Here is a 14,546-nt window from a genome sequence, read left to right on the forward strand (position 1 = left end):
TTCTTAGACTTTTCCTTAACTTTGGCTGTCAAGTTCTATTGCGTGAAACCACCACCGGACCCAATGCAGCAAACTAGCAGGCCCGATTTCACACCACAACTAATTTCCTGCCACCTCACTTGGGGCTCCAGTACAACTACTGAAACTCTTCTCTATACCCCTCTCACGTCTTCAAAAACCATTCTACCGCATTTGTCCTTGCCATGCCACTTATCTCCAACTGCTTTTCTATGTTCCTTGGTTGCCCACGCCACAGGCCAGAAGGCTGCCTCCTTCAACCTGTTCTCAACAAGCAATTCAGAAACGCCCCATGGTACAGAAACATCTGCCTTCCAATCAAACGCTTATGCTCCATCCGCAGGACGTGAACATGCATACCACCCACAGAGAATCACTGCAGGAACTAAAAAGAATTGCACACGAGCGCAGGGGAAGAAAGGGCAGAACGTCTGAATGTCTGTGACCTACAAGCACCAGAAACCATAGTACCCACCACAAAAGCCCACTGCGCCTACACGAGACGCCTCATAAGGGAATGTTCTCTCTAGATTGAGGACAAGATATCGCAGCAGCAAAAGGAAGACTTCCAGTCAGACCAATGGCGGCCTAAGACTACCAGCTGCACCTAGCTGAAAAAAACCTTTTCCAAGGACACGCAGTGTCAACCAACAAGGGACCTTCTGCCCTCAACTAATGCACTCACCTTGCCTCCAAACAGCAAGAGTCAGGACTACCTTGGGCTCCTGCTCCATTAAGGAACGTTCAGCAATCACACCCGGCCCTCAGCCCATACACAAAGCCTACGTTCAGGTGCTCACAGGCCTTCACCTCTCCCTCTGCAAGGGAACACGTGACAGCAAGGCCAGACAATTACCTTCCGTTGTCGTGGGTGGAGGTGTTACGGAGGTGGTGGGTGTTGGCGTGGGTGTGGATGTGCTGACTGAAGTCGGGCCGGATGAGGTCGTGACAGTAACAGGCGTGGTGCTCACGGTGCTGCTGGTGGTGCTGCTGGAGAGCGTTGTGCCAGAGGTGGTAGTGGGGGCAGACCCGGTTGTTGTTGGCGGGGCACTGCTACTTGACACGCTGGTACTCGACACACTTGTACTCGTGGTGCTCTGCGAAGTGGGACCTGGGAAAACACAGGGTTTCATCGTTGCAAGCAGGCCAATCGCATTTCCTCTCTCAGTCCTCATTTCTCAACTGACTTCACCAAGCTCCACAACCGCAAGCCCGGGAAGTTCAGAGTGTAGGAATGGAGACAGTCTCATTAGTCCTATTTATGTCATTGCAGAATTCTACTCCTAGGTTTCCAAAAACCAGCTTCGGAGACACGTGCAAATGCCACACCTATGACCAATGCGGCATCTAACCACCGTGTGCACAGTGAAAACAATGCTCAGGCTACAAGAACTCCGCAGCCCTTAAGCCAGATGAATGCACTCCGATCATCCTTAGGCTTCACTCTTCCTTACCTTTGGCTGTCACGTTCTATTGCGTGGAACCACCACCGGACCCAATGCAGCAAACTAGCAGGCCCGATTTCCCGCCACAACTAACTTCCTACCACCTCACTTGGGGCTCCAGTACAACTACTGAAACTCTTCTCTATACCCCTCTCACGTCTTCAAAAACCATTCTACCGCATTTGTCCATGCCATGCCACTTATCTCCAACTGCTTTTCTATGTTTTTTGGTTGCCCACGCCACAGTCCAGAAGGCTGCCTCCTTCAACCTGTTCTCAACAAGCAATTCAGAAACGCCCCATGGTACAGAAACATCTGCCTTCCAATCAAACGCTTATGCTCCATCTGCAGGACGTGAACATACACACCACCCACAGAGAATCACTGCAGGAACTAAAAAGAATTGCACACGAGCGCAGGGGAAGAAAGGGCAGAACGTCTGAATGTCTGTGACCTACAAGCACCAGAAACCATAGTGCCCACCACAAAAGCCCACTGCGCCTACACGAGACGCCTCATTAGGGAATGTTCTCTCTAGATTGAGGACAAGATATCGCAGCAGCAAAAGGAAGACTTCCAGTCAGACCAATGGCGGCCTAAGACTACCAGCTGCACCTAGCTGAAAAAAACCTTTTCCAAGGACACGCAGTGTCAACCAACAAGGGACCTTCTGCCCTCAACTAATGCACTCACCTTGCCTCCAAACAGCAAGAGTCAGGACTACCTTGGGCTCCTGCTCCATTAAGGAACGTTCAGCAATCACACCCGGCCCTCAGCCCATACACAAAGCCTACGTTCAGGCGCTCACAGGCCTTCACCTCTCCCTCTGCAAGGGAACACCTGACAGCATGGCCAGACAATTACCTTCCGTTGTCGTGGGTGGAGGTGTTACGGAGGTGGTGGGTGTTGGCGTGGGTGTGGATGTGCTGACTGAAGTCGGGCCGGACGAGGTCGTGAAAGTAACAGGCGTGGTGCTCACGGTGCTGCCGGTAGTGCTGCTGGAGAGCGTTGTGCCAGAGGTGGTAGTGGGGGCAGACCCGGTTGTTGTTGGCGGGGCACTGCTACTTGACACGCTGGTACTCGACACACTTGTACTCGTGGTGCTCTGCGAAGTGGGACCTGGGAAAACACAGGGTTTCATCGTTGCAAGCAGGCCAATCGCATTTCCTCTCTCAGTCCTCATTTCTCAACTGACTTCACCAAGCTCCACAACCGCAAGCCCGGGAAGTTCAGAGTGTAGGAATGGAGACAGTCTCATTAGTCCTATTTGTGTCATTGCAGAATTCTACTCCTAGGTTTCCAAAAACCAGCTTCGGAGACACGTGCAAACGCCACACCTATGACCAATGCGGCATCTAACCACCGTGTGCACAGTGAAAACAATGCTCAGGCTACAAGAACTCCGCAGCCCTTAAGCCAGATGAATGCACTCCGATCATCCTTAGGCTTCTTAGACTTTTCCTTACCTTTGGCTGTCACGTTCTATTGCGTGGAACCACCACCGGACCCAATGCAGCAAACTAGCAGGCCCGATTTCCCCACAACTAACTTCCTGCCACCTCACTTGGGGCTCCAGTACAACTACTGAAACTCTTCTCTATACCCCTCTCACGTCTTCAAAAACCATTCTACCGCATTTGTCCATGCCATGCCACTTATCTCCAACTGCTTTTCTATGTTTCTTGGTTGCCCACGCCACAGGCCAGAAGGCTGCCTCCTTCAACCTGTTCTCAACAAGCAATTCAGAAACGCCCCATGGTACAGAAACATCTGCCTTCCAATCAAACGCTTATGCTCCATCGCAGGACGTGAACATGCACACCACCCACAGAGAATCACTGCAGGAACTAAAAAGAATTGCACACGAGCGCAGGGGAAGAAAGGGCAGAACGTCTGAATGTCTGTGACCTACAAGCACCAGAAACCATAGTGCCCACCACAAAAGCCCACTGCGCCTACACGAGACGCCTCATTAGGGAATGTTCTCTCTAGATTGAGGACAAGATATCGCAGCAGCAAAAGGAAGACTTCCAGTCAGACCAATGGCGGCCTAAGACTACCAGCTGCACCTAGCTGAAAAAAACCTTTTCCAAGGACACGCAGTGTCAACCAACAAGGGACCTTCTGCCCTCAACTAATGCACTCACCTTGCCTCCAAACAGCAAGAGTCAGGACTACCTTGGGCTCCTGCTCCATTAAGGAACGTTCAGCAATCACACCCGGCCCTCAGCCCATACACAAAGCCTACGTTCAGGCGCTCACAGGCCTTCACCTCTCCCTCTGCAAGGGAACACTGACAGCAAGGCCAGACAATTACCTTCCGTTGTCGTGGGTGGAGGTGTTACGGAGGTGGTGGGTGTTGGCGTGGGTGTGGATGTGCTGACTGAAGTCGGGCCGGACGAGGTCGTGAAAGTAACAGGCGTGGTGCTCACGGTGCTGCCGGTGGTGCTGCTGGAGAGCGTTGTGCCAGAGGTGGTAGTGGGGGCAGACCCGGTTGTTGTTGGCGGGGCACTGCTACTTGACACGCTGGTACTCGACACACTTGTACTCGTGGTGCTCTGCGAAGTGGGACCTGGGAAAACACAGGGTTTCATCGTTGCAAGCAGGCCAATCGCATTTCCTCTCTCAGTCCTCATTTCTCAACTGACTTCACCAAGCTCCACAACCGCAAGCCCGGGAAGTTCAGAGTGTAGGAATGGAGACAGTCTCATTAGTCCTATTTGTGTCATTCCGGAATTCTACTCCTAGGTTTCCAAAAACCAGCTTCGGAGACACGTGCAAATGCCACACCTATGACCAATGCGGCATCTAACCACCGTGTGCACAGTGAAAACAATGCTCAGGCTACAAGAACTCCGCAGCCCTTAAGCCAGATGAATGCACTCCGATCATCCTTAGGCTTCACTTTTCCTTAACTTTGGCTGTCACGTTCTATTGCGTGAAACCACCACCGGACCCAATGCAGCAAACTAGCAGGCCCGATTTCCACCACAACTAATTTCCTAGCCACCTCACTTGGGGCTCCAGTACAACTACTGAAACTCTTCTCTATACCCCTCTCACGTCTTCAAAAACCATTCTACCGCATTTGTCCTTGCCATGCCACTTATCTCCAACTGCTTTTCTATGTTCCTTGGTTGCCCACGCCACAGGCCAGAAGGCTGCCTCCTTCAACCTGTTCTCAACAAGCAATTCAGAAACGCCCCATGGTACAGAAACATCTGCCTTCCAATCAAACGCTTATGCTCCATCCGCAGGACGTGAACATGCATACCACCCACAGAGAATCACTGCAGGAACTAAAAAGAATTGCACACGAGCGCAGGGGAAGAAAGGGCAGAACGTCTGAATGTCTGTGACCTACAAGCACCAGAAACCATAGTACCCACCACAAAAGCCCACTGCGCCTACACGAGACGCCTCATAAGGGAATGTTCTCTCTAGATTGAGGACAAGATATCGCAGCAGCAAAAGGAAGACTTCCAGTCAGACCAATGGCGGCCTAAGACTACCAGCTGCACCTAGCTGAAAAAAACCTTTTCCAAGGACACGCAGTGTCAACCAACAAGGGACCTTCTGCCCTCAACTAATGCACTCACCTTGCCTCCAAACAGCAAGAGTCAGGACTACCTTGGGCTCCTGCTCCATTAAGGAACGTTCAGCAATCACACCCGGCCCTCAGCCCATACACAAAGCCTACGTTCAGGCGCTCACAGGCCTTCACCTCTCCCTCTGCAAGGGAACACGTGACAGCAAGGCCAGACAATTACCTTCCGTTGTCGTGGGTGGAGGTGTTACAGAGGTGGTGGGTGTTGGCGTGGGTGTGGATGTGCTGACTGAAGTCGGGCCGGATGAGGTCGTGACAGTAACAGGCGTGGTGCTCACGGTGCTGCTGGTGGTGCTGCTGGAGAGCGTTGTGCCAGAGGTGGTAGTGGGGGCAGACCCGGTTGTTGTTGGCGGGGCACTGCTACTTGACACGCTGGTACTCGACACACTTGTACTCGTGGTGCTCTGCGAAGTGGGACCTGGGAAAACACAGGGTTTCATCGTTGCAAGCAGGCCAATCGCATTTCCTCTCTCAGTCCTCATTTCTCAACTGACTTCACCAAGCTCCACAACCGCAAGCCCGGGAAGTTCAGAGTGTAGGAATGGAGACAGTCTCATTAGTCCTATTTATGTCATTGCAGAATTCTACTCCTAGGTTTCCAAAAACCAGCTTCGGAGACACGTGCAAATGCCACACCTATGACCAATGCGGCATCTAACCACCGTGTGCACAGTGAAAACAATGCTCAGGCTACAAGAACTCCGCAGCCCTTAAGCCAGATGAATGCACTCCGATCATCCTTAGGCTTCACTCTTCCTTACCTTTGGCTGTCACGTTCTATTGCGTGGAACCACCACCGGACCCAATGCAGCAAACTAGCAGGCCCGATTTCCCGCCACAACTAACTTCCTACCACCTCACTTGGGGCTCCAGTACAACTACTGAAACTCTTCTCTATACCCCTCTCACGTCTTCAAAAACCATTCTACCGCATTTGTCCATGCCATGCCACTTATCTCCAACTGCTTTTCTATGTTCCTTGGTTGCCCACGCCACAGGCCAGAAGGCTGCCTCCTTCAACCTGTTCTCAACAAGCAATTCAGAAACGCCCCATGGTACAGAAACATCTGCCTTCCAATCAAACGCTTATGCTCCATCCGCAGGACGTGAACATGCACACCACCCACAGAGAATCACTGCAGGAACTAAAAAGAATTGCACACGAGCGCAGGGGAAGAAAGGGCAGAACGTCTGAATGTCTGTGACCTACAAGCACCAGAAACCATAGTGCCCACCACAAAAGCCCACTGCGCCTACACGAGACGCCTCATAAGGGAATGTTCTCTCTAGATTGAGGACAAGATATCGCAGCAGCAAAAGGAAGACTTCCAGTCAGACCAATGGCGGCCTAAGACTACCAGCTGCACCTAGCTGAAAAAAACCTTTTCCAAGGACACGCAGTGTCAACCAACAAGGGACCTTCTGCCCTCAACTAATGCACTCACCTTGCCTCCAAACAGCAAGAGTCAGGACTACCTTGGGCTCCTGCTCCATTAAGGAACGTTCAGCAATCACACCCGGCCCTCAGCCCATACACAAAGCCTACGTTCAGGCGCTCACAGGCCTTCACCTCTCCCTCTGCAAGGGAACACCTGACAGCATGGCCGGACAATTACCTTCCGTTGTCGTGGGTGGAGGTGTTACGGAGGTGGTGGGTGTTGGCGTGGGTGTGGATGTGCTGACTGAAGTCGGGCCGGATGAGGTCGTGACGGTAACAGGCGTGGTGCTCACGGTGCTGCTGGTAGTGCTGCTGGAGAGCGTTGTGCCAGAGGTGGTAGTGGGGGCAGACCCGGTTGTTGTTGGCGGGGCACTGCTACTTGACACGCTGGTACTCGACACACTTGTACTCGTGGTGCTCTGCGAAGTGGGACCTGGGAAAACACAGGGTTTCATCGTTGCAAGCAGGCCAATCGCATTTCCTCTCTCAGTCCTCATTTCTCAACTGACTTCACCAAGCTCCACAACCGCAAGCCCGGGAAGTTCAGAGTGTAGGAATGGAGACAGTCTCATTAGTCCTATTTATGTCATTGCAGAATTCTACTCCTAGGTTTCCAAAAACCAGCTTCGGAGACACGTGCAAATGCCACACCTATGACCAATGCGGCATCTAACCACCGTGTGCACAGTGAAAACAATGCTCAGGCTACAAGAACTCCGCAGCCCTTAAGCCAGATGAATGCACTCCGATCATCCTTAGGCTTCACTCTTCCTTACCTTTGGCTGTCACGTTCTATTGCGTGGAACCACCACCGGACCCATGCAGCAAACTAGCAGGCCCGATTTCCCGCACAACTAACTTTCCTACCACCTCACTTGGGGCTCCAGTACAACTACTGAAACTCTTCTCTATACCCCTCTCACGTCTTCAAAAACCATTCTACCGCATTTGTCCATGCCATGCCACTTATCTCCAACTGCTTTTCTATGTTTCTTGGTTGCCCACGCCACAGGCCAGAAGGCTGCCTCCTTCAACCTGTTCTCAACAAGCAATTCAGAAACGCCCCATGGTACAGAAACATCTGCCTTCCAATCAAACGCTTATGCTCCATCCGCAGGACGTGAACATGCACACCACCCACAGAGAATCACTGCAGGAACTAAAAAGAATTGCACACGAGCGCAGGGGAAGAAAGGGCAGAACGTCTGAATGTCTGTGACCTACAAGCACCAGAAACCATAGTGCCCACCACAAAAGCCCACTGCGCCTACACGAGACGCCTCATAAGGGAATGTTCTCTCTAGATTGAGGACAAGATATCGCAGCAGCAAAAGGAAGACTTCCAGTCAGACCAATGGCGGCCTAAGACTACCAGCTGCACCTAGCTGAAAAAAACCTTTTCCAAGGACACGCAGTGTCAACCAACAAGGGACCTTCTGCCCTCAACTAATGCACTCACCTTGCCTCCAAACAGCAAGAGTCAGGACTACCTTGGGCTCCTGCTCCATTAAGGAACGTTCAGCAATCACACCCGGCCCTCAGCCCATACACAAAGCCTACGTTCAGGCGCTCACAGGCCTTCACCTCTCCCTCTGCAAGGGAACACCTGACAGCATGGCCAGACAATTACCTTCCGTTGTCGTGGGTGGAGGTGTTACGGAGGTGGTGGGTGTTGGCGTGGGTGTGGATGTGCTGACTGAAGTCGGGCCGGATGAGGTCGTGACAGTAACAGGCGTGGTGCTCACGGTGCTGCGGTAGTGCTGCTGGAGAGCGTTGTGCCAGAGGTGGTAGTGGGGGCAGACCCGGTTGTTGTTGGCGGGGCACTGCTACTTGACACGCTGGTACTCGACACACTTGTACTCGTGGTGCTCTGCGAAGTGGGACCTGGGAAAACACAGGGTTTCATAGTTGCAAGCAGGCCAATCGCATTTCCTCTCTCAGTCCTCATTTCTCAACTGACTTCACCAAGCTCCACAACCGCAAGCCCGGGAAGTTCAGAGTGTAGGAATGGAGACAGTCTCATTAGTCCTATTTGTGTCATTCCGGAATTCTACTCCTAGGTTTCCAAAAACCAGCTTCGGAGACACGTGCAAACACCACACCTATGACCAATGCGGCATCTAACCACCGTGTGCACAGTGAAAACAATGCTCAGGCTACAAGAACTCCGCAGCCCTTAAGCCAGATGAATGCACTCCGATCATCCTTAGGCTTCTTAGACTCTTTCCTTACCTTTGGCTGTCACGTTCTATTGCGTGGAACCACCACCGGACCCAGTGCAGCAAACTAGCAGGCCCGATTTCACACCACAACTAATTTCCTGCCACCTCACTTGGGGCTCCAGTACAACTACTGAAACTCTTCTCTATACCCCTCTCACGTCTTCAAAAACCATTCTACCGCATTTGTCCTTGCCATGCCACTTATCTCCAACTGCTTTTCTATGTTCCTTGGTTGCCCACGCCACAGGCCAGAAGGCTGCCTCCTTCAACCTGTTCTCAACAAGCAATTCAGAAACGCCCCATGGTACAGAAACATCTGCCTTCCAATCAAACGCTTATGCTCCATCCGCAGGACGTGAACATGCACACCACCCACAGAGAATCACTGCAGGAACTAAAAAGAATTGCACACGAGCGCAGGGGAAGAAAGGGCAGAACGTCTGAATGTCTGTGACCTACAAGCACCAGAAACCATAGTGCCCACCACAAAAGCCCACTGCGCCTACACGAGACGCCTCATAAGGGAATGTTCTCTCTAGATTGAGGACAAGATATCGCAGCAGCAAAAGGAAGACTTCCAGTCAGACCAATGGCGGCCTAAGACTACCAGCTGCACCTAGCTGAAAAAAACCTTTTCCAAGGACACGCAGTGTCAACCAACAAGGGACCTTCTGCCCTCAACTAATGCACTCACCTTGCCTCCAAACAGCAAGAGTCAGGACTACCTTGGGCTCCTGCTCCATTAAGGAACGTTCAGCAATCACACCCGGCCCTCAGCCCATACACAAAGCCTACGTTCAGGCGCTCACAGGCCTTCACCTCTCCCTCTGCAAGGGAACACCTGACAGCAAGGCCAGACAATTACCTTCCGTTGTCGTGGGTGGAGGTGTTACGGAGGTGGTGGGTGTTGGCGTGGGTGTGGATGTGCTGACTGAAGTCGGGCCGGATGAGGTCGTGACAGTAACAGGCGTGGTGCTCACGGTGCTGCTGGTGGTGCTGCTGGAGAGCGTTGTGCCAGAGGTGGTAGTGGGGGCAGACCCGGTTGTTGTTGGCGGGGCACTGCTACTTGACACGCTGGTACTCGACACACTTGTACTCGTGGTGCTCTGCGAAGTGGGACCTGGGAAAACACAGGGTTTCATCGTTGCAAGCAGGCCAACCGCATTTCCTCTCTCAGTCCTCATTTCTCAACTGACTTCACCATGCTCCACAACCGCAAGCCCGGGAAGTTCAGAGTGTAGGAATGGAGACAGTCTCATTAGTCCTATTTGTGTCATTCCGGAATTCTACTCCTAGGTTTCCAAAAACCAGCTTCGGAGACACGTGCAAACACCACACCTATGACCAATGCGGCATCTAACCACCGTGTGCACAGTGAAAACAATGCTCAGGCTACAAGAACTCCGCAGCCCTTAAGCCAGATGAATGCACTCCGATCATCCTTAGGCTTCACTCTTCCTTACCTTTGGCTGTCACGTTCTATTGCGTGGAACCACCACCGGACCCAGTGCAGCAAACTAGCAGGCCCGATTTCACACCACAACTAATTTCCTGCCACCTCACTTGGGGCTCCAGTACAACTACTGAAACTCTTCTCTATACCCCTCTCACGTCTTCAAAAACCATTCTACCGCATTTGTCCTTGCCATGCCACTTATCTCCAACTGCTTTTCTATGTTCCTTGGTTGCCCACGCCACAGGCCAGAAGGCTGCCTCCTTCAACCTGTTCTCAACAAGCAATTCAGAAACGCCCCATGGTACAGAAACGTCTGCCTTCCAATCAAACGCTTATGCTCCATCCGCAGGACGTGAACATACACACCACCCACAGAGAATCACTGCAGGAACTAAAAAGAATTGCACACGAGCGCAGGGAAAGAAAGGGCAGAACGTCTGAATGTCTGTGACCTACAAGCACCAGAAACCACAGTGCCCACCACAAAAGCCCACTGCGCCTACACGAGACGCCTCATAAGGGAATGTTCTCTCTAGATTGAGGACAAGATATCGCAGCAGCAAAAGGAAGACTTCCAGTCAGACCAATGGCGGCCTAAGACTACCAGCTGCACCTAGCTGAAAAAAACCTTTTCCAAGGACACGCAGTGTCAACCAACAAGGGACCTTCTGCCCTCAACTAATGCACTCACCTTGCCTCCAAACAGCAAGAGTCAGGACTACCTTGGGCTCCTGCTCCATTAAGGAACGTTCAGCAATCACACCCGGCCCTCAGCCCATACACAAAGCCTACGTTCAGGCGCTCACAGGCCTTCACCTCTCCCTCTGCAAGGGAACACCTGACAGCAAGGCCAGACAATTACCTTCCGTTGTCGTGGGTGGAGGTGTTACGGAGGTGGTGGGAGTTGGCGTGGGTGTGGATGTGCTGACTGAAGTCGGGCCGGATGAGGTCGTGACAGTAACAGGCGTGGTGCTCACGGTGCTGCTGGTGGTGCTGCTGGAGAGCGTTGTGCCAGAGGTGGTAGTGGGGGCAGACCCGGTTGTTGTTGGCGGGGCACTGCTACTTGACACGCTGGTACTCGACACACTTGTACTCGTGGTGCTCTGCGAAGTGGGACCTGGGAAAACACAGGGTTTCATCGTTGCAAGCAGGCCAACCGCATTTCCTCTCTCAGTCTTCATTTCTCAACTGACTTCACCATGCTCCACAACCGCAAGCCCGGGAAGTTCAGAGTGTAGGAATGGAGACAGTCTCATTAGTCCTATTTGTGTCATTGCAGAATTCTACTCCTAGGTTTCCAAAAACCAGCTTCGGAGACACGTGCAAACACCACACCTATGACCAATGCGGCATCTAACCACCGTGTGCACAGTGAAAACAATGCTCAGGCTACAAGAACTCCGCAGCCCTTAAGCCAGATGAATGCACTCCGATCATCCTTAGGCTTCACTCTTCCTTACCTTTGGCTGTCACGTTCTATTGCGTGGAACCACTACCGGACCCAGTGCAGCAAACTAGCAGGCCCGATTTCCCGCCACAACTAATTTCCTGCCACCTCACTTGGGGCTCCAGTACAACTACTGAAACTCTTCTCTATACCCCTCTCACGTCTTCAAAAACCATTCTACCGCATTTGTCCTTGCCATGCCACTTATCTCCAACTGCTTTTCTATGTTCCTTGGTTGCCCACGCCACAGGCCAGAAGGCTGCCTCCTTCAACCTGTTCTCAACAAGCAATTCAGAAACGCCCCATGGTACAGAAACGTCTGCCTTCCAATCAAACGCTTATGCTCCATCCTCAGGACGTGAACATACACACCACCCACAGAGAATCACTGCAGGAACTAAAAAGAATTGCACACGAGCGCAGGGGAAGAAAGGGCAGAACGTCTGAATGTCTGTGACCTACAAGCACCAGAAACCACAGTGCCCACCACAAAAGCCCACTGCGCCTACACGAGACGCCTCATAAGGGAATGTTCTCTCTAGATTGAGGACAAGATATCGCAGCAGCAAAAGGAAGACTTCCAGTCAGACCAATGGCGGCCTAAGACTACCAGCTGCACCTAGCTGAAAAAAACCTTTTCCAAGGACACGCAGTGTCAACCAACAAGGGACCTTCTGCCCTCAACTAATGCACTCACCTTGCCTCCAAACAGCAAGAGTCAGGACTACCTTGGGCTCCTGCTCCATTAAGGAACGTTCAGCAATCACACCCAGCCCTCAGCCCATACACAAAGCCTACGTTCAGGCGCTCACAGGCCTTCACCTCTCCCTCTGCAAGGGAACACCTGACAGCAAGGCCAGACAATTACCTTCCGTTGTCGTGGGTGGAGGTGTTACGGAGGTGGTGGGAGTTGGCGTGGGTGTGGATGTGCTGACTGAAGTCGGGCCGGATGAGGTCGTGACAGTAACAGGCGTGGTGCTCACGGTGCTGCTGGTGGTGCTGCTGGAGAGCGTTGTGCCAGAGGTGGTAGTGGGGGCAGACCCGGTTGTTGTTGGCGGGGCACTGCTACTTGACACGCTGGTACTCGACACACTTGTACTCGTGGTGCTCTGCGAAGTGGGACCTGGGAAAACACAGGGTTTCATCGTTGCAAGCAGGCCAACCGCATTTCCTCTCTCAGTCTTCATTTCTCAACTGACTTCACCATGCTCCACAACCGCAAGCCCGGGAAGTTCAGAGTGTAGGAATGGAGACAGTCTCATTAGTCCTATTTGTGTCATTGCAGAATTCTACTCCTAGGTTTCCAAAAACCAGCTTCGGAGACACGTGCAAACACCACACCTATGACCAATGCGGCATCTAACCACCGTGTGCACAGTGAAAACAATGCTCAGGCTACAAGAACTCCGCAGCCCTTAAGCCAGATGAATGCACTCCGATCATCCTTAGGCTTCACTCTTCCTTACCTTTGGCTGTCACGTTCTATTGCGTGGAACCACCACCGGACCCAGTGCAGCAAACTAGCAGGCCCGATTTCACCCCACAACTAATTTCCTGCCACCTCACTTGGGGCTCCAGTACAACTACTGAAACTCTTCTCTATACCCCTCTCACGTCTTCAAAAACCATTCTACCGCATTTGTCCTTGCCATGCCACTTATCTCCAACTGCTTTTCTATGTTCCTTGGTTGCCCACGCCACAGGCCAGAAGGCTGCCTCCTTCAACCTGTTCTCAACAAGCAATTCAGAAACGCCCCATGGTACAGAAACGTCTGCCTTCCAATCAAACGCTTATGCTCCATCCTCAGGACGTGAACATACACACCACCCACAGAGAATCACTGCAGGAACTAAAAAGAATTGCACACGAGCGCAGGGGAAGAAAGGGCAGAACGTCTGAATGTCTGTGACCTACAAGCACCAGAAACCATAGTGCCCACCACAAAAGCCCACTGCGCCTACACGAGACGCCTCATAAGGGAATGTTCTCTCTAGATTGAGGACAAGATATCGCAGCAGCAAAAGGAAGACTTCCAGTCAGACCAATGGCGGCCTAAGACTACCAGCTGCACCTAGCTGAAAAAAACCTTTTCCAAGGACACGCAGTGTCAACCAACAAGGGACCTTCTGCCCTCAACTAATGCACTCACCTTGCCTCCAAACAGCAAGAGTCAGGACTACCTTGGGCTCCTGCTCCATTAAGGAACGTTCAGCAATCACACCCGGCCCTCAGCCCATACACAAAGCCTACGTTCAGGCGCTCACAGGCCTTCACCTCTCCCTCTGCAAGGGAACACGTGACAGCATGGCCAGACAATTACCTTCCGTTGTCGTGGGTGGAGGTGTTACGGAGGTGGTGGGTGTTGGCGTGGGTGTGGATGTGCTGACTGAAGTCGGGCCGGATGAGGTCGTGACAGTAACAGGCGTGGTGCTCACGGTGCTGCTGGTGGTGCTGCTGGAGAGCGTTGTGCCAGAGGTGGTAGTGGGGGCAGACCCGGTTGTTGTTGGCGGGGCACTGCTACTTGACACGCTGGTACTCGACACACTTGTACTCGTGGTGCTCTGCGAAGTGGGACCTGGGAAAACACAGGGTTTCATCGTTGCAAGCAGACCAACCGCATTTCCTCTCTCAGTCCTCATTTCTCAACTGACTTCACCATGCTCCACAACCGCAAGCCCGGGAAGTTCAGAGTGTAGGAATGGAGACAGTCTCATTAGTCCTATTTGTGTCATTCCGGAATTCTACTCCAGGTTTTCCAAAAACCAGCTTCGGAGACACGTGCAAATGCCACACCTATGACCAATGCGGCATCTAACCACCGTGTGCACAGTGAAAACAATGCTCAGGCTACAAGAACTCCGCAGCCCTTAAGCCAGATGAATGCACTCCGATCATCCTTAGGCTTCACTCTT

General features: G+C 52.3%; 1 protein-coding gene across 1 annotated transcript in view; it reads right to left on the bottom strand.

Moving 5' to 3' along the window:
* Positions 1-14,546, bottom strand: part of MUC2 (mucin 2, oligomeric mucus/gel-forming) — a 110,463-nt gene that overhangs the window by 18,479 nt on the left and 77,438 nt on the right. Inside the window, exons 44-54 of the mRNA XM_085223834.1 lie at positions 13,955-14,209; positions 12,502-12,756; positions 11,049-11,303; positions 9,711-9,850; positions 8,139-8,392; positions 7,452-7,543; positions 6,687-6,941; positions 5,234-5,488; positions 3,781-4,035; positions 2,328-2,582; positions 875-1,129 (exon numbers count right to left, since the gene is read on the bottom strand). Coding sequence (XP_085079960.1) covers positions 875-1,129; positions 2,328-2,582; positions 3,781-4,035; positions 5,234-5,488; positions 6,687-6,941; positions 7,452-7,543; positions 8,139-8,392; positions 9,711-9,850; positions 11,049-11,303; positions 12,502-12,756; positions 13,955-14,209 — 2,526 coding nt within the window. The remainder of the gene's footprint in view (positions 1-874; positions 1,130-2,327; positions 2,583-3,780; positions 4,036-5,233; positions 5,489-6,686; positions 6,942-7,451; positions 7,544-8,138; positions 8,393-9,710; positions 9,851-11,048; positions 11,304-12,501; positions 12,757-13,954; positions 14,210-14,546) is intronic.

This window comes from Meleagris gallopavo, chromosome 5 (assembly GCF_905368555.1).
Source record: "Meleagris gallopavo chromosome 5, MGAL_WU_HG_1.1, whole genome shotgun sequence".
In the NCBI taxonomy this organism is placed as follows: Eukaryota; Metazoa; Chordata; class Aves; order Galliformes; family Phasianidae; genus Meleagris; species Meleagris gallopavo.